The 27172-nt window shown below is 36.7% G+C and overlaps 1 protein-coding gene across 3 annotated transcripts in view; it reads left to right on the forward strand.

Annotated features, from left to right (window-relative positions):
- The window catches only part of asap1a (ArfGAP with SH3 domain, ankyrin repeat and PH domain 1a), a 99342-nt gene extending 72170 nt beyond the window's left edge, over positions 1–27172 (forward strand). For 2 of the 3 annotated variants that reach the window (XM_079819627.1, XM_079819628.1), the window contains 14 exons: positions 2745–2908; positions 3059–3192; positions 4328–4419; positions 5253–5439; positions 9039–9124; positions 9215–9330; positions 11845–11912; positions 12098–12205; positions 14594–14813; positions 19458–19533; positions 20673–20737; positions 20819–21357; positions 25010–25132; positions 25234–27171. In XM_079819627.1, coding sequence (XP_079675753.1) covers positions 2745–2908; positions 3059–3192; positions 4328–4419; positions 5253–5439; positions 9039–9124; positions 9215–9330; positions 11845–11912; positions 12098–12205; positions 14594–14813; positions 19458–19533; positions 20673–20737; positions 20819–21357; positions 25010–25132; positions 25234–25308 — 2053 coding nt within the window. In that variant the 3' untranslated portion in view covers positions 25309–27171. Of the gene's footprint in view, positions 1–2744; positions 2909–3058; positions 3193–4327; positions 4420–5252; positions 5440–9038; positions 9125–9214; positions 9331–11844; positions 11913–12097; positions 12206–14593; positions 14814–16368; positions 16522–19457; positions 19534–20672; positions 20738–20818; positions 21358–25009; positions 25133–25233 lie in introns of all 3 variants that reach the window. The other variant, XM_079819626.1, reaches the window with a different exon arrangement.

The raw sequence follows: 27172 nt of genomic DNA on the forward strand, positions 1-27172 counted from the left end.
AAAAAAACAGAGTTATTTGAGTCTCTTTGACACTGATGAGAAAAAAGGAGAGCCGAATGCGCCGGCGCGACCGCCGACTTGAGGGGGTTAAAGCTCAAATCTGTGGTTTATTTATAAAGAGAGCGCCCATTTTAATATTTTATCTGGGGTTATCGGAGTTGTGAGATCCAGTCGATGAGGGGGTGCTCAGCGCTCATTAACCCCGGCGAGAGCAGCCTTTCCTCGGCTAGTCCATCTGACATTTGCTGCTGGCTCTGATGTCCTGTAGTGGTTAAACATGAGATATAATTCGCCTTGTGTAGCTCTAACGGCCGATCTTTGGTCTCATGGATCTCTAATTTGTTCCCTGGCAAATCGTTTAGGCTGAGGGCAAAGTGAAGTTTCATTACTTTATATTTTTTAGGCTATAACTTTACGTTACCGTTGTAGCCAACTAGCGCTGACTTTGTATGTTTGACTGAATTGTTTGCTTTATTTCTTGTATAAATTCTTATACCTTTTACTTAGGGCAGCACGATTAATCGAAATCGAACCGCAATCGCGATTTGGATTATGTGCGATTATGAAAGCGCAAAGGCTGTTATTAAATATCTGCCCTGCGTGTCAGTGAAGAGCGGCTCTGTGATCAGTAAACGCTGCTCCGTCTGAAAGCACTGCGAGTTTGAGTCGCTTATAATGTGCGCAACAATCTTCACAAACTAGTAATATGTTGTCCAACAAAGTACAACGTTTAATAACACGTTTTAACTCAAGTCGAGTGTTTGTGAGCTTCTCTTCACATAATGAGACTGATGTCTATACAGTAATAAAGTCTATGTCAATCAGCACTGCATACTTTATTATTATGAAAATACCTGAGAAGGCTTGAAGAACTCAAATACACCATATCTTGATGCAGTAGTGTTTATTGTCGTCATATTTAATCAAAGCGTTTCTATATTCTTTTTATTCAGCTCTGCTAACTTACACACCGCTAGCTTCACATTTCCTGAAAGCTATTACTTCTCTGAGGGAAATGTGGAGCTTCTGCTCGAGGGCGCCCTCTGGCTTCCAGTATGAATTAAACTTTTGGGAAAAAAATAAGAAAATAATACTCCTCTAAATAAATTTAAATGACAATCCATGTTTTTTTTTCTTCAATTTACAGGAGATTTTACTGCATAAGAGGCTCATATTTCATATTAAAGACATAGACTTTAAGACATTGATATCACAGATAAAAAGCACAGATTTTTATAATAATAATAATAATAATTTTTCTTACAATAAATCCTTAGACCTTTCTAATGATTTTTAGTCATAGGCTGTCTGCATATTAACAGGTAACCCAGCAGTTTTTTTGTAAAAAGTTTACTGTAAAATATAAACATTATTATTATTATTATATTGTTATATTTATTCTTAAATACTCTATTTTTGTTATTGTAATAGTAAATATTTCTTATTTAGCAAAAATAATAATCATAATAATAATTATTATTAGTCATATTAATATATAAACACAAAATGTTATATACACACTTTTCATTTGTAAAAATTTTTAATAAAATAAAAATCGCATTTTAAATTGCAATATCAATTTTAACCGGAATAATCGCAGTTAGATATTTTCTCCAAATCGTGCAGCCCTACTTTTACTTATACTTTTATACTGGCTATTACTGATCATACATACACTTACATTTAACAAAAGAGACTGGGTTGTGTGTTATGTCATATTTAATTATATTACAGTGATAATCATATGCACACTTGTCTGAACCACATATTAATATGTTTAATATTGTTTTAAATGTAAACGAAAAGAGGCCGGGTTGTGTTTTATGACATATTTCGTTTTATCGTAGACTAAAATATACATACAGATAACCGGCACCTTCTCCACTTTCAAGTCTAGCTACTCGCTTGTCATTGGTCAGATGTCAAAAAGGCGCTTGACGTAGGGCGTTTTTATCAGAAAAGTTGAACTTTTTTCAACTTTAAAAGACGCGCTGAGCTGCAGAAAAAGACATCGGCGTTGGCGTTTAAAAAAAACACTCATGACTTTTTTGAAAACACGGTTTACTCCACAGGATTATAATGTAAACCAGAGACTGACAGCTTCAAAAAAGACGTCAAGTGTGAACGCAGCCTAAGAAATGTTTCTTGAGCAGCAAATCATCATATTAGAATGATTTCTGAAGAATCATGTGACCTGAAGACTGGAGTAATGATGCTGAAAATAGAAATGAGCTTTTTTAAAATTGTAATAATGAATAAAATGTAGTCTTGTTGAGCATAAGAGACTTCCAAAAACATAAAAAATACAATTTCCACAGCTAAGGCGAGAAATTAACGTTTTTCATAACTTATTCATATATTTTAATAAAACATAATATAGAAAAAAACATGCTGAAACTTCTGTGATGCTGCGAACTAATCATTGATTTTTTTAAATATAGTTTGAGTTGAATCCCATTGCCATTGAAGTTTACATTATGGTCTTTAATATGCTTAATGGCTAAATAAAAAGCTCATGTAAATCATTGTGTTATATATTATATTAATTATATCATATTATATATTTTGCTGTGGATTAGTAAGCTTGTGTGTCTGTTGATGTATAAATATCTGTATGACATAAATGTGTTTGTGTGTAAACCTGTCTTCTTCATGTGTATGTATGTGTGGTATTTCACAGCGTATCACATCTGTGGTGTTGTGCAAGCGATTAATGCATATATATGTTGATGTGTGATGAGCAGATGGATTTCAGTGCTGACTAACAGTAAGGAGGAGGCTCTGAACATGGCCTTCCGCGGGGAGCAGAGTGCTGGAGATGATAGTTTGGAAGACCTGACCAAAGCCATCATCGAAGATGTGCTGCGCATGCCTGGGAACGAAGTCTGCTGCGACTGTGGAGCACCAGGTTAGCCGAGTTTGTGTGTGAAAGTTTTGCAGCAGTGACATCTGACAGTCCCCATTTTATCAGTGCAGTGAGGTTTCATAGCGCCACCTTGTGGCTGAGAGGTGAATGGCAGGACACACAGCCCTCAATGACTATTTTCTCCCATTCTAGAGCCTAAATGGTTATCCACTAACCTCGGCATCCTGACATGCATCGAGTGTTCAGGGATCCACAGGGAAATGGGTGTCCATATTTCACGCATCCAGTCCATGGAGCTAGACAAACTCGGCACCTCTGAACTCTTGGTAATGTGAATGTAAATCTTGTAATTTACACTACCGTTTAAAACGTTTAAGGGTCAGAATTTTTTTGGAAGAAATTAACACTTTAATTCAGCTAAGACGCATTAAATTGTTTAAAAATAATGGTTACGAAACAGTTTTATTTCAAATAAATGTTGTTCTTTTTGAACTTTCTATTCATCCAACAATTATCAGTGTCCACAAAAAGTAGCAACATAACTTTTCAGCATTGCTAATAAGAAATACTTCTTAAGCAGCAAATCATCATATTAGAATGATTTCTGAAGGATCGTGTGACCTGAAGACTGGAGTAATGATGCTGAATTTTCATGCATCCTTTAAATTGTCATAATATTTCACAATATTACTGTTTTTACTGTATTTTTGATCAGATAAATGCAGCCTTTGTGAACTTTTTTAAAGGAACACTGCACGTTTTTTGAAAATAGGCTAATTTTCTGTCTCCCCTAGAGTTAAACAGTTGAGTTTTACCGTTTTCGAATCCATTCAGCCGATCTCTGTGTCTGGCGGCGGCAGTTTTAGCATAGCTTAGCATAGATCATTTAATCTGATTAGACCGTTAGCATCTCGCACAAAAATGACCAAAGAGTTTCGATATTTTTCCTATTTAAAACAAAAATGAAAAGTTGTGATTTTCCAGGCCAATATGGCTAAGAACTATACTCTCATTCAGCAAAGCTCCTTGATTATTACGCAGGAATGAGAGTATAGTTCCTAGCCATATCGGCCTAGAAAAGCATTTTCCGTCGGTCAAAAAATATCAAAACTCTTTGGTCATTTTTGAGCGAGATGCTAACGGTCTAATCAGATTCAATGATCTATGCTAAGCTATGCTAAAAGTGCTACCGCCAGACCCGGAGATCGGCTTAAATTGATTAAAAAACGGTAAAACTCAACCGTTTAACTCTAGGGGAGACGAAAAATTAGCCTATTTTCAAAAAATGAGCAGTGTTCCTTTAATTACCGACCCTAACTTTTGAACGGTAGTTTGTGTATATATTAATTAAAAAGTTGTCTTTTTAATGTTATCTCTTAGCTGAATGCATTACCAAATTATAGTTATGCTATGATCTGTTAATATGCTAGTTACTCACAGCCGATTGCGATCTTTCCACAGCTGGCTAAGAATGTGGGTAACAGTAGTTTTAATGAAATTTTAGAAGGGAATCTGCCGAGCCCTTCACCAAAGCCAACACCATCAAGTGACATGTGAGTACCGGCCTACATAGCATACATTAAAGGAACACACTGACTTTTGAGGACTTTAGCTTATTCACCGTATCCCCCAGAGTTAGTTAAGTCCATACACACCATTCTCATCTCCGTGCCATAACTCTGTCAGACACACCCACCACTAGCCTAGCTTAGCACAAAGACTAGAGGTAAATGGCTCCAGCTAGCCTACTGCTCAATAAGTGACAAAATAATGCCAAAATTTTTCTATTTACATGTTGTGATGTGTATAGTGAAACAGCACCTGAAAATAGTCCCCAGCGCTCTCTGTGTAAGCATGTTGTCACGTTGGTTATGTTGACGGAAGTTAGCCTATTTTCAGGCGCTGTGTAATATCATTGCGTCGCTGCACTCATGGTATGGCACAAAGTTCCTTGATTATTACACAGGAATGAGAGTATAGTTCCTGCCATATCGGTCTAGAAAATCTTTCTGTCGGTCTTAGTACACGATGTAACTATACACATCATAACATGTAAATTTTGGAAAATGTTGGCATTATTTTGTCAGTTATTGAGCAGTAGGCTAGCTGGAGCCATTTACCTCCAGTCTTTGTGCTAAGCTAGGCTAGTGGTGTGTCTGACAGAGTTATGGCACAGAGATGAGAATGGTGTGTGTGGACTTCTCTAACTCTGGGGGATACGGTGAATAAGATAAAGTCCCAAAAAATGAACGTGTTCCTTTAACAACTGTAGACAGTACTACAGACTTTAGCTACTTGAATAACCCCTTGTTTAGTAGCTAATGCACTAATTCATACGTAAAGCAGTATGTGCTTTGAAATCTAGTTTTGAAATGTATTGTTTTAGGACAGAGAGGAAGGAGTACATAAACGCAAAGTACGTGGAGCACAGGTTTGCTCGGCGGACAGCCACTACAGCCACAGCCAGACAGGGCGACTTGTACGAGGCCGTGAGAACTCGAGACCTGATGGCTCTGATTCAGCTCTATGCAGATGGAGTGGAGCTAATGGATCCATTTCCAGAAGCAGGACGGGTATTGATCTCTGACTAATAGATTGTCATGGACTAACTGATTGATATGCTGCTTATTTAGAGAAATATAGCCATTTATTCCCCAGAGTGTATATGAACTGACCTCATGACAGATGATAAGTGTGGTAGCCCAAGGGTTTGTCAGAACTCAATTTTAGGGCTGGACGATTCATCAAAAAGTAATTTAGAACCTCTAACTGATATAATTTTCCCATGTCGGTTATTTTGTTTTTTTTACTCTTGTTGATACTTTGCCCTTAAAAAAATACTACCACGACTGTAGTCACGTGACTCCGCCCCATCCAGTCAGCGGCATCACAAAGGCGAACTCAAACATACAGACATACAGACAAGCATGCAAGATCACTTTCACCTGCGTCCTCACGAAAGTTTGTATGTGTTTAAAGTAGTGCTGACAAATCGATTAATCACGTCCAAAATAAAAGTTTGCGTTTTCATAATAAATGTGTGTACTAGGGATGCCACAATTCTCAATATAATATTGAACCGTTCGGTACGGCCTTCACGGTTCAATACACGCTTGTGAATTGCTGTTTTGGGTTTTGCATTTAATTAATTATTTTTCTACAAATTCTATAATTTGACTCCATCTCAATATACTGAACTACGCGACATACATTCACATCACACGTTAGTGGTGGAGTTATACTCACGGAACACTATAGTTATTCACACAATCACGAAAGCTCCTTATTTGCATGCGTTTGACAGCCTTGCCGGTTAAACATGCGCTTTTCCGAGCGCGCACTAAACGCCCGTCAAACACGCGATTACTGGACTAAGTAGCCTTACTTCGCTAATACTGTCAAATACACACAAGGTTTACAACGACACAGTCGGTTATGTCTAAAGTGAAAGTAAAATCGGCGTGTCTGTAGATTAGATGTGTAGAGGTCTTAAATTGAAGATTTACAGCCTATAGTGAACACGCCGTCCTTAAAGGGACAGTTCACCTCTAAAATTATGTCATTATTTACTCACTCTACTAATACTAATATTGTTCCAAACCTATATTCATTTCTTGATGACAGAATTTTCATTTTTGAGTGAACTATCCCTTTAATGTTAATACAACAACAAAAGACAAAGAGAAAATCACTCACTGCTCTTGACTGAAGAACTAATACAGTAGCTTTAATAAGAATCAGTGTATATTTTATAGTGAAGTCTATGTAGTGTTTTATTTGTACATTTATTCATTCGATTTCATACTTAAATGCTGCTGTACAGCTCTGAGCTGCCAGTGTAAATCTTTATATACATTTATTTTATATTTTACAATACACTAGGAATGTGTACAAAGGTTTTTAAGTAAAATTTTAAGTTTAAGTAAGGTTTTTCAATTCTTTATTCTTTCAATAAAGAAAGAAAATAAAGAAATTAAAAAATAGTCTTTTTTCTCCTTAATCTCTTGCTGTTCCTGTCGCTTAAAAATAGAATAGAAAAAACTGATGTGACAAGCCATCAGAACCGAAACGAACCGAAAACCGTGGTTAAAAACCGAGGTATGTATTGAACCGTGGACTAACTGTATTGTTGCATCCCTAGTGTGTACAGTGCAGAATTATTGTGTATATATAAATAAACACACACACATGCATGTATATATTTATTATATTGATTAATAATAGATAGTTAGCTAATCTGTGTGCTTGTATATGTGCAATTCTGAAATGCATAACATGTACAAATCAATTAAATTGTAATGTAGATGCATTTTCTGTGAAGCTGCTTTGAAACGATATGTATCGTGAAAAGCGCTATACAAATAAATTTGAAATTTGAATTTAAGAAAATGTTTATATTTATATATAATATAAATTATGTATGTATATATATATATATATATATATATATATATATTTATAATATCCCTCACGCTCGTGCAGACACGTCGAGTTTAAACGAGGCTTAAAGCTACACTGAAGTTGGCAGTTTGATAAATGTAAGTTAATTCTTCAGCTTAATCTTTGTTTGCTTCGAGTTAAATCTTTGTGTGCTAAAAAGGCACATAAGTTCCTGTAGAGATAGCAATACATATTCTCCTTTTTTTTGCCAAATAAATGAAAAGCATGTCATCAATGTCTTCTCTCTTGTTGAATCAAAATCTCACCTAGCTTTCCTCAGAGATGGTTCCAATAATGTGCTTAAAGCTAAGTCAAATTCAGTTTGTGCATGATTACATGATATAACAATTTTTTTAATACTGTATCCTAAATTGTGGATAATTAAGCTAAATATCATATGCTGAAGTAAATTTCTGGAGTGTTAACGATTAAAAGAAAAAACAACAAGAACCGTACAGAACCGAAAACTGTGAGCACTAAAACCGCGATACGAACCGTGGGTTTTGTGAACCGTGCCACCCCTAATATGCATCTAAAACGCAATCATCCGTTGCAGTTTTCATCCATTGCTTTTATTGTTTTTGGTTGTTTTGTTCATTTATTGTGGATATTTAAAATGTTTTCCGTTTTCAGTGTTAAATAGTCTTTAGAAATAAAAGTTTATTGATCTTTGAAAAGGTGTACCTGCATTATTATGCCATTATCATTATTTTAGATGAAAATGGTCTCAGAACGACAATATTATGTTTTATCGCAATCATTTCTTGGCCAATTTATCGTCCAGCAAAATGTGTTATCGTGACAGGCCTACACACAGACAGTAGCTCGCACATCACGTAAAGATTCAGAAAAGCATTCAGGAGCGCAGACACTCATTGTTATGGAAGCCCGTTTTCGCCACTTAATAAACAAATAAAAAGAGTAATTGCCACTTTTAATTGCGAGTTATAACTGAGAAATAAACAGTCAAAATAAATAATGACTGAGAAAAAAAGTCAGAATTGGGACCTTATATCACGCAATTGTGCGTTTATATCTCAGAATTCTGACTTTATAACTAGTAATTCTGAGATAAAATGTCGCAATTACTCTTTTTAGTTTTTAAAATAGTGGCGGAAACGGGCTTCCATACATTGTCAACGCTGTCCTGTGATTTATCACTAAAGTAGAGTAGAAACTCAACAGTTGTTGCATAGATTGTTTTACTTTTGAAGACAGAATGACTAATTCACACACGCAATCGCTCTCATCAATGCATTCAAATAAATACTCTGATGGTGTGAATTTATCTGCATCTGATTTAGAACGAGCAGTAATCTGTAAGAAATGTTATGACCCATAGACACAATAACTGAGGAAAGTGAGCTGGGGCAATAGCACTGAGGGCAAGGTTCAAGGCTCAGGCTTTCTCAAGCCAAAATCAAAGTTAGTTTCTTTTCATTTTTTTTTAAAATGACAAAGATAAGAAATGCACTTGTTCATTAGAAAATAATATCCCACCTTTTAATAGCATATTTACAGTGCAAACCTGGTCAGTGAACTATGAGGGCAAAAAGGATAAATAATAATAATCGCTCATTAATCGTAATCAAGGTAAAAGGTTTTTAGGTCATATTGTCCAGCCCTACTCAATATTATTGTAAGACACTTCCTGTTAGTTTTAAAATATGCTATATAGTATATTTAAATGAATGCTAATATTTCTCAGTAAGATTCTGGTACTGAATTACAGGACCCGGGAGAGACAGCGCTGCACTTTGCTGTGCGGATGTCAGACCAGACTTCGCTGCACCTGGTGGACTTTCTTGTCCAAAACAGGTAATGGACAGAGCATTCTGTAGTGTGCATGACACGCATTAGGAGAGAATTAAGATCTGCAAGATGGTAAATATGGATGTGTGTGTGCAGTGGAACTCCAGACAGACAGACGGAGAGTGGAAACGCTGCTCTCCATTACTGCTGCACATATGAGAAGCCAGAGTGTCTCAAACTGATGCTCAGGGGGAAACCATCTATTGACCTGGGTAAGTGTGTTATCTTTAGCATCTCCCTAATGGTGTTTCAACAGAGACTACATCAGTTATTTCAAAATAAATAAAGGCAGAGCTGATTGGTGACACTTATTTAAAGTTTTAATATCAATTGTTGTAATTAAATGTTTAAAAACATTATAGAAGTCTGGTAATTTGTAGTATAATACTATTATAGATATATAATAATACTATATATATATATATATATATATATATATATATATATATATATATATATATATATATATATATATATATATATATATATATATATATATATATATATATATATATTCACACACACACACATATATTGCCCGGCCAAAAAAAAGTCACTGTTTGTATTGCAGTGATTTCTTCACTCTCTCCATTGTGTCCATCATGTTATATGTTTGGCAACAGTTCTTCCAACCTTAATTGATGGAGTGTGTAGCTTTTCATTTCTTAAATAACCATGTAGGAAGACACATCATGGCCATATTCCAGGATGACAATGTCAAGATTCATCCGCTCAGATTGTGAAAGAATGGTTGGAATGGATGCATTGTCAATACAAGATCTGGACCAAAAATTGATGTACCTCTTGATGGAAATAACATCACAGCATTTATTTTTATTTATATATTCTGTATTGACAATGCAAGAGTCCAGCACTCTGTAAAGTCTCCTCCAGCACATCCTAAAGGCTTTCAATGAATGTAAGGTCTGGACTCAGAGGTGCCGATTCATGTGTGAAAATAATTCTTCATGCTCCTCCCAACCATTCTTTCGCAATCTGAGCCTGATGAATCTTGACATTGTCATCCTGGAATACGGCCATGATGTGTCTTCCTACTTGGTTGTTTAAAGGGTAACTAAACCCCAGCTCAGCGCTTATCTCCACCCACTGGCAATATTTGAAAAATGCTGGAAAAGTGGGCAGAGTGGAGACAGAGGGGACGAACCGAGGGCGGACTGAGCGGATGGAGAATGACTGGAGTGACGCCAGTAGCTTTGCAACAGAGCGGTCATTCTCCCCCACCTTCACCTGAAGTGGAGGAGGGTGAATTGTCTGTAGACACAGACCCGGAGCCTTATCAATGCGAGCCGCTGGCTCAAACTGCGTTAACTCCCAATGCCGACGATGCTAGCGAAGCAGCAGCAGCGCAAGAGAACTGACCTAATCTATGAACAGTCAAATCCTTACACTGAATGCCACTAGAAATAGATCAGATATCTGATATACATACAATGTATTTTCATTCAAATTAACTGAATCAATAAGCAGTGCAGGACCAATACGTTCAAACCTAATAACCTATTATAAACAGATTTCCTCAAATAAAAGTAAGACTGTACGCCAGCACGTTACGGTATTGTTGTTCGTTACCACGGCAACCACTTGCATGTCAGGGTTTGAAAGTGCTTCTCATGTATGAAAATTATCTTCTGTACACATGACGGGCGGCAATAATATCGCAAGAAAAGCCTGACGTGTACTGACAACTGCATTATTTAACCATATTTTCTTCATTACAATGTTAAAGCAAGTGTCAAGTAAGTTTCATTCATAATGTTTCTACCTCATGTAACATGAGAGTTCATACTGGAGTGAAGCCGCTCTCATCATGTGATTGGGGGAAACATTTCTGAGGGCGTGGTGAGCTCATGCCAGGGGCGCGGATAGTGAGCCGTTGGAAGTGCCATCCTACGTCACGATGACCTACAACGTCCAATAGGAAAATTCAACTGCAGTAGCCACCGTTCAGTTTTACACCATATATTATAGAATTAAAACACTTTATACCCAAATGTCAAAACATTTACTCGAATCAATGAACAGCATTAATAAAGCCCCAGTCTTGCAGATCATTAACTAAAAAAAGTTGGTTATGGGCTTAGTTACCCTTTAAGAAATGAAAAGCTACACACTCTATCCGTTAGGATTAGAAGAACTGTTGCCAAACATATAACATGATGGAAACATAAGAATCACTGCAATAATAATCCAATCATTGACTCTTAAGCATTTGCCCATTTAAATCCAAACAGAGACTTTAAGCCACACACACACACACACACACATTATGCTGGCCAAGGCTGCTTATTTATAACGAATATTATAAAATATTATTACAATTGAAAATAACCGTTTTTTTTTTTTAATGTAATGGCAAAGTTGAATTAAAGGCATCCTTGCTGAATAAAAGATCTTACTTCTTACTTATCTTGGTCGTAAAATCTTACTAACCACAAACCAATGTATAATCACTCTGCCATTTCATATAAAGTCATACAATAATTTGCCAGAAATGATTGGATCTTCTGCAGAGGTTTAAAAACCTCAGCTGTAAATACAGGCCTCTGGGACCCGCATGCCGGTCTGAATGCTTAGAGGCTCATCTTCCAACACATTTCATTCCTCAAATTCTTTTCATTTGCACTGAATAACACACAGGTGTCACCACACCTAACCTGGAGGCTTTGATCTTTGCTTCTCGCTCAGTTACCTGTGTTTTATTTCAGTAAATCAAAATGGGGAGACTGCTTTGGACATTGCCAGACGACTGAAAAATGCCCCGTGTGAAGAGCTAGTGAGTGTGATACTTTATATTCAGTGCTTCATTTTCTTTGTTGCTGACACTGAAGAATTTTGCCATTCAACCACCTGTAATTTCACTATACAGTCATGTAATTGCTCAAAACAGGGCCTTTATTTTCTGGCATCAATGTCAGAGAGGAGTGCATTATGTTGATGGGTTTGTGATTGGTTGTGCAGCTAATGGAGGCAGCAGCTGGGAGGTTTAATCCTCACGTGCATGTGGAGTATGAGTGGAATCTGCGGCTGGAGGAGATCGACGAGAGTGACGATGACCTAGATGACAAGGTTTGTGCACCCACCTTTTGCTTTGTCCCATATTGCCCAATATTCGAGCTCCACTAAAGCTCCCTCTTCATACACCTGGAATAAGCGTAGGTATTAGGAGTAATGTTGTAGGCAACTTGAATGCTAGTTGCTGGAAAACTTCACAACTGGTTAGTACATTGCGCAACACTTAAGAAAACTAGTAAAATTGTATTATGTTTTATTCACAAAAGTTATGTCTTTTATAATTGTATCAAACTAAGCTAATGTACACAATGTTATTAAAAAAAAAAATGCACTTACCCAGAGTTTACCGCCATTAGAGTAATGCACATACAAATTGTGATACCTGTCCTGAAGTCTATATAAAGGTCTATATAATGGTTGTCACATTAGTCTTTTAACAATAGAGACACGCGTCAAAATCTGAAGGCCACGCCCACAGGGGGGGGGGGGGGCAATCAAACACTCTCCATTGACTTTGTATTGCGGGAGGCGCCTCCTTGTCATTTCGGACTTATAACAAAAGAAACAGAACAATGTCTAAAAGCTGCTATATGACAAAGTGTACAGCAAACAAACTAAACAAAACCCAGAACCAAAAACCCAGAAGTTTTTATAAGCTGTTGCCCCAAAGAACGAGCTTATAAGGACACAAAAGTGGATACAGGCCATTGAGACAGAGCGCGACATGTTATATTACACTGAGAACTACGGCAACTAGAGGGGAACGTGATCAGAGACAGGAAATATCATATATAAAACTGACATTTGGATATTTGACTTAACAGTGACAAAATGTTTACTGCACACTAGGGCTGCAACTAACGATTATTTTATTCATCGATTAATCTGTAGATTATTTCTTCGATTAATCGATGAATCGGATTTTTAAAAAAAAACATTAATTTCCAATCCTTTATTCAAAAACAGAACTGGCAGTGCAAATTCACAGTGCAAAAAAATCTTCAGAAAGTGCACAGGTTGCTACAATAAATCTATAAATCTTTTAAGAAAAATACTAATCAGAAAACTTAACAGGATGTTAGAACTTGTTCTCTACTCTACACTCAGACGTACACACTCACAAACAAAATTAATGGGTTTAGTTAAATTGTAATGCATTAAGAATTTCTCTAAAATGTCCAAACCCATTATATACTCCTGGAGAAAACATCTACTGTATTAACCTATTTAATATGTATGATATTAAAGTTTAAACATGCAATACAGACACAGATTTAACTGCTGTGACATATTAAAAAATATGATGTAACAATTAAATAAAACTACTTCTCCTAAAGAAGAACACAATGTCTTATTTTCAATAAATGATATGCATTCTTTATAACAACTTGCATACAACATTCCCTATAGATTAAATATGGATTAAATAATAATAATAACTTTATTTTATATAGCGCCTTTAAAGGCAACTTCTCAAAGCGCTGTACATAAGAACATAAAATCACAACAGAATATGACAATATGTGAATATATATATATATACATACATATATATATATATATATATATACATATACATACACGCACACATAATTAACGTATAATAATTAACGTATAATAAATATAATGAATCCTTATTAAAACTAAAGAGGTGATTTTTTGAAATATGTAATGTCCATATGTGAATGCCTCCTCTGTCAGCTCTAGCCACTGAAAAGAAATAAGCGGAGAAATCAGGCCCATTACAAAAGCTGGTCAGTCTGACCTGGTGTTGCCTGAGCTCATTACTATTCATGAGCTCGCCCAGTTGAGGCCACGCCCACAGAATTCGTCTAGCTCAGTGACAGTTTTCGTATACAGAAAGGATGGCTGAACGTCATATGGCAATGAACCTGAAGAAGCCATTTCTACAGCGATTCGAGACAATAGTAAACAAACTTCCTCTACTTGTTGGGCTGGGTAAAGGATGCTGATAGCCAGGCTCTCATTGGCTAGCTGTTAGCCAATCAGAGTCAAGCAGCTTAGCTCGTTGAATATTAATGAGTACTGGCGTAAAATCTTCCTGCAGGCTTTCTATACCACGCTAGAATGGCTTGAAACAAGCTAACAAGGCATTATTTCCACGAAAGAGTCCAAGGTAGAACTTCAGACATTACCACAAAAGTAATGAAATATGTGTCGCAGGGCACCTTTAACACAAAATCTACATTTTTATGCCAACATAAAAGTGGATCCTCATCTTCAGGGATCTATTACTCAAGAAATGAGAACCGAAATCAAAATATTATCACACTTGGATGTGCCTGAAAGCACACTCCACACCTCAATGCCATGTGTACACAGCGCCACCTAATGAGTTCGGTTATAATCGCAAGGTTTCTAGAGAGGCCGTTGACTCAAAACCGAGTGTTATATTATTTTTTTTATATTTTCCATGTCCAGCCCAGTCCGGTGAAGAAGGAGCGTTCTCCCCGACCTCAGAGCTTCTGTCATTCCTCGAACGTGTCCCCTCAGGAGAAGCTGTCTCTGCCGGGGTATTTAGGACACAAACAGAGACTTTCCTATGGAGCCTTTGCCAACCCCGTCTACAGCACCTCCACAGACACACCTGTATCTCCGGTTTCAGAGGGGCCCACAACAGCCAGCAAGACCACTGCAAAAGGTATACATGCCTTTATGCATGACACTGCAGCCCATGTACCTGGAAAGGTAAAGCATGATTGAATTGTTGGCAGAGGTGGACAAAGTACACAACTCCATTACTTGAGTAAAAGTAAAAGTACTTTTGGTTAAATATTACTCCATTACAAGTGAAAGTTGTAAAGATAGATTTTTACTTAAGTAAAAGTGCAGAAGTACTTGCTTTTAAAAGTACGTAAGTATCAAAAGTAAAAGTAAACACATTATTTTATTATTGTTGCATTGTTGTATGAATGCACTGTTCCATCATGGTGGTTTCAGCCAGTCATGCTCCATCCGACAGGCTAGCATACCTCATTTAAATACTTGTTTAAAAGTTACAAAGCTCTTATCAAAGTCAAAATCATACTAGAAAAGAAAGGTTTCTACATTGTGTTTATTTGATAGGATTATGTAAAAAACATTTCTGAAAGGACTTCAGTTAACATTATTAGCCCAACCACGCTTTTGCATGCTAACTAACATCATTGTCGAACGTTACCTATGCGTTAGCGCTGTATCCACAAGGCTATGGCAACTTGGCGGGTAAATCTATAAAAATCATTTGACCGACCATACTTCATACCAGTGTTAATTTTAACAGCAAATTTTGATTTAGTTTTAGTCATAGTCTTTTGACTATAACATTTTAGGCATCTGAATTGTTTTAGTCAAGATTTTAGTAGAATTAGTAGAACTAAAATTCAGTACTTGTGGTCTGGCGTCTGAGAGGCAGCTTTCTGTGCACTTTTGTGTCATCGTCGCCCTTTTTCAGACTTATCCACGTCTGCTCTTCTGAATTTTAACTTTTAAGTATGACTATGGTTGCGCACACTGAGTCTGGGAACTGCCGCCTTCTATTTTGCCATCAATTGATTAGTGTTCAAAAAATACTTTGAAATCATTGAACTTCATGTGATCCTACTAGAGCAATTACTAATAGGCCGTCTGCAAAAAAAAAAAAAACCAAATCATCCACTGACTTTCAAAGCGGCTACGACTTTCTACTTCGAGGGCCTTGATAGAAATGTAGTGGAGTAAAAAGTACAATATTTGTCTTTCAAATGTAATGAAGTAAAAGTCATAAGTTTCCAGAAAAAATACTACTCGAGGAAAGTACATATACTAAAAAAGTATACTTAAGTACAGTACTCAAGTAAATGTACTTAGTTACTGTCCACCTCTGATTGTTGGCATGTACCTGACGTCTTTACATTAACTCTAATTGCGGGGAGGTATAATGTGCGATCGGCTGAGGTGATTTTAAAACATCCTCTCACACCACAACCACTGTTTGCTTGCGAACTGAACTGGAATGTGCAACCTGACGGTTTATCCAATCGGATATCAGCCCGCGCCTGCATTCTGGGACCATGTTAGCTGTCGTTTTCTTGATTTTATTTTGGTTGTGCTTTTTGGAAATCACTTTACACTCATCACTCCTGCCATGATGGGGTGTTGTCTTTGCCCCTTGTGTTCCGGTGCGCTCGAGCCTCACTTGCTTCTCGACCAATCACGTCATCTCGTCACTCTTTCAGCTCCGTCCTCCGGACCGCCCACCTCCCTGCCGCTGGGATCGCAATCGAGTGCAGGAGGCAGCTCCACTTTGTCTAAGAAGAGAGCGCCTCCTCCACCTCCCGGACACAAGCGCACCCTCTCAGACCCCCCCAGCCCCGTACTGCAGAGCAAAGGTGCGTCCAGGTGGCAACACCTCAGTTTTGTGATTGCAGAAACAATATCTTGTTGCTAACACCTCCGAAAAATTCTAATTTTGTTGTTTTGGTGCTGATAGTGGTGGTGGTGGTGTTGGTGTGAAATGGGTGGGTAGGATTTCTCAGCCTGACCTTAAATGGCCATTACATAATCAGGGCTTCACATTAACGTTTGTCCGCTTGACAGGTAGATTTTTTTGAAGGTGCAAGTAAAAGAGAATTTTACTTGCCCGACCAGACAAGTAGCCTGATTAAAATGCCAATGGCAAAAAATAACTAGGGAATCACCAAAACGCAAGAATGATGCTGCATTAATTTAGTGTAAGTGCCAATTGATAGTGAATAATAATATAATGTATAATGACCTGACTCTAACAAGGTTGCAATCAGTGTTGGGGAAAGTTACTTTGAAAAGTAATGCATTACAATATTGCGTTACTCTCTTAAAACGTAACTAATTGAGTTACTTAGTTACTTGTTAAGAAAAGTAATGCGTTACGTTACTTTTGCGTTACTTTTTCTCACCTGGGCTGGGCTTGTTTTTGTTTTGTTTTTTATAATAAAAAAGTTATATTTTTGTAAAGACCTCTTCATACCAAAATTGAAATAATAAGCCCCAGGCTGAGGTAAAAATGCAAATTCACGCATGAACAGTAGAGGGCGCAGCTCTGCTGCCATTCTGGATAAAGTTTTACCAATAAAAAAAATCAAGTAATTTTCATCATCAAAGGTCAGCAGCAAGACATTGTTAAATTAAATATAAAGGTAGATTAAATGCATAAAAATAGTTGTTTTATTTAACATTTAATTATTGAAGGTTTGCATAGTACTCTGATTTTGCATTTGACTGATTTTATTCATTTTGGAGGAGAACAGAATTTTTATAAGTGAGATAAATAAATGCCCATATTTAGTCTAGAACTACAATAACCATCATGTTCACACACACACGCCTCTGCACTTATTTTTCTCAACATGGGGGCAGGAGAGCTGTCAGTCAAATTAATGTGAAAAAGTAACTCAGATATTTTGTTGTAAATTTGAAAAGTAATGCGTTACTTTACTAGTTACTTGGAAAAAGTAATATTATTACGTAACTCAAGTTACTTGTAATGCGTTCCCCCCAACACTGGTTGCAATGTTGAGGCTCATGAGGAGAAATCGAAACAAATGAAGTAGCAAAGTACAAATTTTGGGTATCTATTGGGGGTGTAACGGTACACATATTCGCACCAAACCGTTTCGGTACAGGGCTTTCGGTTTGGTGCGCGTGTGTACCGAATGGTTCCGAATGCAATCTTTAACAGTTAACAGTCGGCTTGTATTAAGCGCGGAACACACTTCAATCCGAGTTCCCACACGAACATATTAAGTATTCAGTCCATTTTCAAACGATAAATGCCGCTTTGACGCTCTTTAATGTGACGACTGATCACTGTAGGCACGTCAGTTCAAGTGTGTGTGAACGCGATCATCTGTGAACGTGATCATTTCTTCCTAAAGAATAAACATGAATTAATATCTTAAGGTATGTTGAGGATACATTAACACTTACAGAAACGTGTCATATGTGGTGTAATGGCTCAATCAGTGTTTCAACCGTGGAAAGACGTCAATATTAAAACAGCTTGTAAACAATGTCACGTAGCATCACATTTACCTCAGGCACTCATTCAGTGTCCACAGCTGTTAGTTCACTTGAGAAATCAACTATTTCGCTAAATATATGCACTATATTAGCCTATATATATATATATATTAATTTTACTTAACCTGTTAGTGATGTCTGGATTATTAATGTGTTTAAATAAACCTGTCATGAAAATGACAGACACTGTGTATAAATTATTATATTTCAACAACGAATTGGAGAAAACTTTTATAATTAGATTTAGGAGTTAATGCAAAAACTGGCTTATGTGAAGTTTACATGTTTGCATGCAATATGTTATGAGTGTTGATTATTACATCAAAAAATAAATATCAGCTGAATTTAGGCTAATAGTTTGGGCTCTGTTGTTAACCTTTAATATTATTGTAATGTGCAAGGACAGGCTCCCTATATAGTTTACAGCAATATCTTTAAGAAACTTTTAGTTATAATTGAATTAATTTAAGGACAGACAAATGTTTTTTCAGTAAACCACTGTTTAATAAAAATAAATAAAAAGCAATTTTGTAAAACTGCTGTACCGAACCGTGACTTCAAAACCAAGTTACATACCAAACCGTTAGTTTTGTGTACCGTTACACCCCTAGTATCCATACTTTACTGGAGTAATTATTTTATCAGCCGACTTTTTACTTTTACTCCTTACATTTTAAAAATAGCCTTGTTACTCCCATTTCATTTCGGCTAGTCATTGTTCAAAAACAAACAAAAAAACCTATCCAGATCAATTGCGCCATCCGGATAAAGTGAATTGGATTGTGGTTGGATGAAAAGTATAAACATATACTATTCCGACACTCCATTGGTATGTACGCAATCCATCGCACCTTCACACAACGATATATGCGGCTGAAATGGGTTGCCTAGTGATTCCCAAATAATTTTTCAACATTAACATTTTAATATAACATTATAGTCATGTTTTTTATAGGAGGTGGGTTAGTGCACTATAGGCTCCTGTGGCGCGGCCTAAGCTTTTGTCCTTAATGGCATTTTGTTCCTTACTTTACTTATTTTTGAAACCAGTACTTTTACACTTTTACTTGAGTAAAAAGAATTTTCATTTTTGGGTGAACTAAGAAAATAAAAATATTTTAACATAAAAAAAATGTCTTGGTAACATCAATGAAAGATACTGGGACATAAAAACAAGAGTGCAAGACATGGCCAAAGCACTTAATGAAATACAGGAACTTCAAACCCGCTTTAACCCTCTTCCCCCTTTTTATTTTGAACCTCATAGGAAGTGAGTCTACACCTCCTTCTGCAAATCGGACATCCCCGGCCAATAAGTTTGAGGGAATTCAGCAGCAGCAAAGGTGCTACGCCACACTGACACTTGATAAAGATGACCTGCGCTTTAATGTTTTCTCTAGCAACAATTTTCCTCTATTAGCCTATTACACTTTGTGTTTTTACAAAAGACTTTTATGCACAAAATAACGTGCATTTTACAGTATGTGTAATAGATCTTAAAGGATTTGTTCACTTCAAAATGAACATTTCCTGAGAATTTACTCACCCTCACCTCATCTCAAGATGTTCATGTCTTTCTTTCTTCAGTCGAAAAGAAATTATGTTTTTTGAGGAAAACATTCTAGGATTTTTCTCCACATAATGGACTTCAACGGGAACCAACGGTTGAAGGTCCAAATCAATGCAGTTTCAAAGGAAGGGCTTCATAGGCTCTGCACAATCCCAGACTAGGAATAGGGTCTGATCTAGACAAACCATCGGCCATTTTCAAGAAAAAAATTAACATTTAAATACCTTTTAACCTAAGTTGCTCATCTTGCACTGCTCTGCGACACACCACGGATTGCGCAATCACGTCGGAAAGGTCACGCTAGACGTAGGCGGAAGTACCGTCCCAAGCAAAAAAAAAACTCCATCCCCAACTTCAAAATCGTTGTTTAACCTTTTTTTGCAAAGGATGTTTGTATTAGTCTTTACACAAGCGCTTTGTAAACACGGGGGCGGTACTTCCACCTACGTCTAGCGTGACCTTTCCGACGTGATTGCGCAATCCGTGGTGTGTGTCGCAGGGCAGCGCAAGATGAGCAATTTAGGTTAAAATTATCTAAATGTTTATTTTTTCTTGAAAATGTCTGATGGTTTGTCTAGATCAGCCCCTGTTCCTCAGCTGGGATCATGCAGAGCCTCTGAAGCCCTTCCTTTGAAACTGCATTGATTTGGACTTTCAACCGTTGGTTCCCATTGAAGTCCATTATGTGGAGAAAAATCCTGGAATGTTTTCCTCAAAAAACGTAATTTCTTTTCGACTGAAGAAAGAAAGACATGAACATCTTGGATGAGATGAGGGTGAGTAAAATATCAGGAAATGTTCCTTTTGAAGTGAACTAATACTTTAACTGTAAACCAAAAAATAGACCATTATAATTTTCATGTTATCTTTGTAAATTCATCATGATATTAATCATAGGACATTTGATTTCAGCACTACTTCTATGAACACTAAAGCAGCATTTGGCCCACGAGTTCTTCCCAAACTACCTCAAAAAGGTACATTAAAATGGTACATTAAATACAAAGGGTTTGTTTTTACCTTTACATTGACCTGCCCATGATGTCTCGCTCTTTCAGTGGCACTACGAAAGATTGACACAATCCACCTCCCCTCAATGGACAAGTCTGGTCCCGATGTTCTGCAGAAACCCCCACAGGCCCAGGACACGCCTCCCACCAGATCATCAGATACAATAACCAGACCCACCGAGCCGCCACCTAAAATCCCACAACCCGCAGAACGCCCCCAGCCCCTGGAGGTGCCGCAGAAACCGCACATCTCAGACCTTCCTCCCAAACCGCAACTGTCCGATCTTCCCCCGAAACCTCAATTGTCGGATTTGCCGCCAAAACCTCAGCTTTCTGACCTGCCCCCGAAACCACAGCTTAAGGATCTTCCCCCTAAGCCGCAGCTGTCTGATCTCCAATCCAAACCTACGATGTCTTCAGCAGAGTCTACGCCGAGGCAAACGACACAGGAGGAAACCAGCCCGAAGCCCCAGCTGACCGAGGGGCAGGAGGAGCTCTCTCCCAGACAGGCCAGTGAGGACACTAATGGTGCCCCTGCAGGAGCTGTGGAGATGCCCGTCCCGATGCCACGCAAAATAAACACAGTAGTGAGTAAAGGACAATTTAGAGAGTGTTATATATGTACAGTAGGGCTGGGTAAAGCAATTTTTACGAACCGATCTTTAATCCCGAGAATCGATTAGTCCTGTTTTCAGTTGATGAATGAAGGAGCATTGTAGCGCGCCTCCCATCCAATAAATCACAGTAATCTTTGTGCTATGTTACTATTCATATGAAACAAAGATTTCAAATTAAGTCCATTTTATTACGTGAATTAAAAAATATAAATACCGTTTTCGGCGTGAGAATAAACATGAATGAGCATCTGTGTGTTAAAAGATACAGTAATGCTTACCGAAATCCGTATCATGTCCCATGGAAGCACTCAATCGGTGTTTCAAACGCGGAAAGACGTCAATAACAGCTTGTAGACAATGTAACGTCACATTTACCTCAGAAAAACCATATCCAGTGTCTATAAACTCATTAGTCAGCTAGAAAAATTACCATTTTACATATTCATTATAATTTTTAATATTCTTCAATATTTAATGCATGTTTGAATAAATCTGGCATGTTTTTATGACAGCCACCATTTAAATGTTTATATTTCATAAAACTTTAAAAACATAATACTTTAAAAACCATTGAGTGTAATTTAAGCGTTTGTATACAAATCAGTTCATTTTTACCTTCAATATTATAGTAATAGAAAATTTGCCATGTATTGTACCTGATATATATATCCAAAATAATCCGATATTGATTCGAATCAGAATCAAAATCAAATCGAATTGCTAGCTTGTGAATCGAAATTGAATCGAATTGTGAAATTTAATTGTCAATACGCAGCCCAAATGTACAGTGGATGCAAAAAGTGACCTACATCTATTTTTTTATAATTTTAAACCTAAAAAATTTTTGCCTTAAAAAGTGCACTTCTTAACTTTATTTATTTTATTTATAATAAAAATAAATGTATTAGTTTTTTTTTTATTGTTTTTATATAGACTACCATTCAAAAAAGCTTGGGATAAGTAAGATTTTTATATTTATTTTTTAAAGAAATTCATACATTTATTCAGTACATACACATTAAATTGATCAAAAGTGATAGTAAAGACATGTATAATGTTACAGAAGATTTCTATATTAAATAAAATGCTGCTCTTTTGAACTTTCTACTCAAAGAATCTAGAAAAAATCATGGTTTCCACAAAAATATTAGGCATCACAACTTTTTTCAACATTGATAATAATCATTCCTTGAGCACCAAATCATCACATTAGAATGATTTCTGAAGGATCATGTGACACTGAAAACTGGAGTAATGATGCTGAAAATGTTCAAATAGATTTTAAAATATATCAAAATAGAAAAAAATAAATACATTTTAAGATTATTTCACATTATTACTGTTTCAGGGTTAAAGTGAAGACCTTCCACAATTTAAGGCCTTAGAAATGTCTTAAATTGGATCAGAAAGTCTTAAATTCCATATCATGGCATTAAATTAGTGCCCTGTGATTTCTGCAATTCAGAAAACGTGGACAAATTTGCTAAATCAATTCATAAAAATGGAATGTACTGTATAATGCAGAATATCACGGAGTTTGTCAAATTTTGAATGAATAAATCAAAAGTAGGTCAGAACACTTAAAGGTACAGTTCACCCAAAACTGACAATCCTGTCATCATTTACTCGCCCTAATGTCGTTCCAAACCCGTCAGACTTTCCTTCATCATATAAAGCGATCGAGTCGCTTCAGAAATATTAGTGTTATGATATCTTTATGAACTTTTTGAAGCGTCAAAGTGGAAGTTGCTTAGACTGTCAACGGAGAGATATTAAACATATCTTCATTTGTGTTCCGAAGATGAAAAATTTAATTTAACCATTAAAGCAGAAAATTAAAACAACAACAAAAACGATTTCTTAAGGCCCTACATTTAATTACACAATTAAATTGCATGTGCTGTAAAAAAATATGTTCTTCCTTAGGAGTTTTGTTTTCCAGTACAAATTCAAAACATCCTTAAATCAGGATACATTTATTTGACATGCAAACTGAAGAAATTAAGTCTTGTTTTCTGAGAAATTGAACAAAATGAAGTGAGTTTATGCTTTAAAACAAGAACAAATATCTGACATTGGGTATGAAAATTACTGACATTTGAATTAAGTAGATTTTTATGAATCCATTGGCAGATTTTGTTCTTGTTTTAATCATAAACTCACTTTCACAAGATTTCTTATCTCAAACTTTAAGCTATTTAACCCTCTGGTGCTCTTCGTTTAGGGGTTGCATTGGTTGTCTTCCCGGTCATAAGTGACCGGACACCTAAAAATTTAACTTCCTCCACCCCAGTAAAACCAATGCAATTTATTTTTCTTCAATAATATTTTTTCTTTTTAATTTTGTATTTTGAGATGATTTGATGGTATTTTTTAATACTTATGCAATAATTATGGTCTATTTTTGCCATTGAAAATTATTTAAAAATTTTTTTATTATTATTATTGCAGTATTTCAGGTTAAAATAGAGACTAGGCCTTCAAAATATTTTTTTTAAGGCAGATTAGCGCCCTCTTTTGGAATTATTTAAGAAATCGTGCAACTATGGGTGTAATCACTAGAGCTCTCTATGGAGAGGCTTGAGAATTCCCTAGTTCTCTTTTGAACACATTTAATGATTTTTTTTTATGGATTTGAATGTATATTTAAAAAAATCTCAAAGACTATTTATTATAAAGTTTTAGATATTTTTTGTTGTTGTCAGAAATATAGTTTTTTTCTGTGAATTTGTGTTTTTGCAGATTTCCCATTCATTTCCTATGGTGTCATTTCTGACCAAAGAGCACAAGTGGGAGTATTTTTTTTTACGACCACTTAGCATGCTCGAATGATGACCTCAATTTTTTTTGTGTGTTTACATACCTAATGCTAGAAAAGTCACCATATCATTCTGATGAAGCTGTGATTTAAAAAAATTCAAAATGTGGTTCATAGGTCTAGTTTTTCATAGGTATGTGAGCGAGTGTGTATAAGTGTGCGTGTGTGTGTGTGAGTGGATGTGTCAATATCACACTCTTGATGTTTTAGAGTGTCACCCCTTTACTGCTGTGTACTTTTTTCAGCATTGTGGCCGATTTGTAGATTGTACACACAAATATTCAGAGAATTTTTGTGTTTTTGCCGATTTCCCATTCATTTCCTATGGTTGGTCATTTATGACCGAAGACAATGAACACTACTTTTTTTTTTTTACGACCAATTAGCATGCTCAAATCATGACCCCAAATGTTTTGTGTGTTTACATACCCAATGCTAGAAAAGTAACCAAGCTGCATATCATTCCGAAGAAGCAGTGATTTTTAACATTTCAAAACTGAAGTCAGAAATGACCGAAGAGCACCAGAGGGTTAAATTATTCAAATAATTAAAAAGTAATGGAGATTTGTTGGAAATTGTATTTGCAAAATTTGAAGTGTTGCTAATACAACTCATCGTGTGCTTCGATATTTACATTTAGAGAACATGTATTCATTACATTTTCTTTAAAAGGTCTTAAAAATGTCAAATAAACGAAGCCTTGGTGAGACTTCTTTCTAAAACACGACCTAAATCTTGCATCCAACAGTAGTGTATACTGAGACAATATCAGCATTAAAATAACTGAGGATCTTCTCTTCGCAGGGAAAGAACAAAGTAAAGCGCGTGAAAACCATCTACGATTGCCAAGCAGATAATGATGATGAGTTGACCTTTGTGGAGGGGGAGGTTATAATTGTTACAGGAGAGGAAGACCTGGAGTGGTGGGTAAGTAAATCCTCAGTTATTTAGCGCCGTGCGACTGCTACTGGGATTGTTAATGAAGTTTTAGGGCATATTGTCACATTCATCGACTTGCTTTTTTACAGATCGGGCACATAGAGGGGCAACCTGAAAGGAAAGGGGTCTTCCCAATGTCCTTTGTGCACATTCTGTCAGACTGACAGTGTATAAGCGGCGGCCGAGAGGCTTTCTAACTAGCACAAGCTCCGCTCTCTCTCTCTCTCTCTCTCTCTCTCTCTCTCTCTCTCTCTCTCTCTCTCTCTCTCTCTCTCTCTCTCTCTGGCCACACACTGGACTGTGGGCATTGCCTCTGTACATAGCTGCTGAAACCCAAACGGTCTCCAAACAAACAAAACATGAAGAATCAAACCCATGCTCCCTTAATCCTCAAGGGTGAAATGTGTAAACTATGTGTTGTTCATAAACTGTGTTATCCTGCCTACCAGTATTATCGTAGCCATGGCAGCCCAGCATGCCAAACTGGGTTCGCAGTAGCTATACTTGGAAATCTAGCACTTAACATGTATGCTGTAACTTTGTGTATGTGTACACTTATAGAATTATGTAAGTCCATTTTAAGTGTGTCTTTGTACATACATATGCACAGATGTAAGTGTATATTTATGTACGTATGTATAATGTACAAGTGTGCAAATGTATGTTAACCCTGCTTGCTTATGGAGCCAGAGTGACTCTGGACATTTTAGTGTACTGTTTTAAAAGAAACAACAAAAAAGATCATCTCTTGAATTTTTGGATGGCGTAAATGATACGTGCGAATACGATAATGTACCAGTGTTTTAATTCCCAGCATAGTGGCATGCTGGTCAGGGATCAAAACCAAAATGTTACGGTTTAAACATGGCATCTGCTATACATAGACGGCTTTCATTCATCACAAAAAACGAAAAAAGATTATTCTGAAAGCCCTTGATGTGACCACTTTGTACCCATATTCTCTCCATGCCAGTATGTTCACCACATATAAGCAGTAATAATTTAAGAATGAAAGCTCATATCAAATATTTGAGTGTCTCTGGTGGTTTACGGCCTTGTTTGCATCTGTGGGTGGGAATGCTTCATTTCTTCCCTGTTGTTGTTTAATGCCAAATCGGACAAAACTGATGCCTCAGCTCTGGGAAAGTGTCCTTGTCGATATTGTTTTATTAGATCATACAATAACCTACCTTCTTCATCTGGTCTCATGCAAAAAGGCTTCACTCGAACATGGATATGACTGGTCGGCTTTGTTTAAAAATGAACACAATCTGTTAAAGGTTGCTTGGGGTGAGTTTTATTGTTTGCTTACAGTGACTGTGGAATGTGATTTCTTTTGGTTTTCGTTGGTTTAAGTTGAATTGCAAGGGGACTCGGCAGTGAGTGACTGACTCGGGAAGACTCAGAATGAACTGACGCTGCCTCTTTCTCCTGACCCTATCAGGGAGACCAGCATTCACACTCGGTTTTTAACTATTATTGTATTAACGATAGAAGATGTATTAATGAATGCCACCTGTACTATATTTGATGATGATAGTATTTGACATTTATAGGGCTAAAGTGTTTCAGCATGGAGAGGGATGGACCCTTCAAGTGTAGTTTATTATGGGTTTTGTTCCTCTGTTTTAGGTCATGTTACATTAAATCATTTTAACTAAAGGATTAAAAAAACAAAACAAGAATTCAGCACAAAGAACAAGACAAAACGACTCTGAGATTGTGGTATAAAGTTGCCGACGCACCGCTGTTGGACCATGTCTATCCGTTTAGATGTTCAATCCAGCACAACTCCGACATGATGGATTCTTGTGTTGGTGATATCGTAGCAGTCGAAAGGACAACTTCACATTTAAGTGAACAAACTGGATTCGGTCCTAATGTGACATTTAGGATGGGTTTTGCCACTCTCTCCCTTGTGTGTGTTTTTTTCTGTCTGTTTGCTGCACTGTAAGATCAGTCAGAAAGAAAATTAAACTTGGCTATCAAGTCTTCAAATCTTAAAATAAAGTCTTTAAGTTGAAATCA

The sequence above is a fragment of the Gobio gobio genome (genome assembly GCF_949357685.1).
Source record: "Gobio gobio genome assembly, chromosome: 6".
Taxonomy (NCBI): Eukaryota; Metazoa; Chordata; class Actinopteri; order Cypriniformes; family Gobionidae; genus Gobio; species Gobio gobio.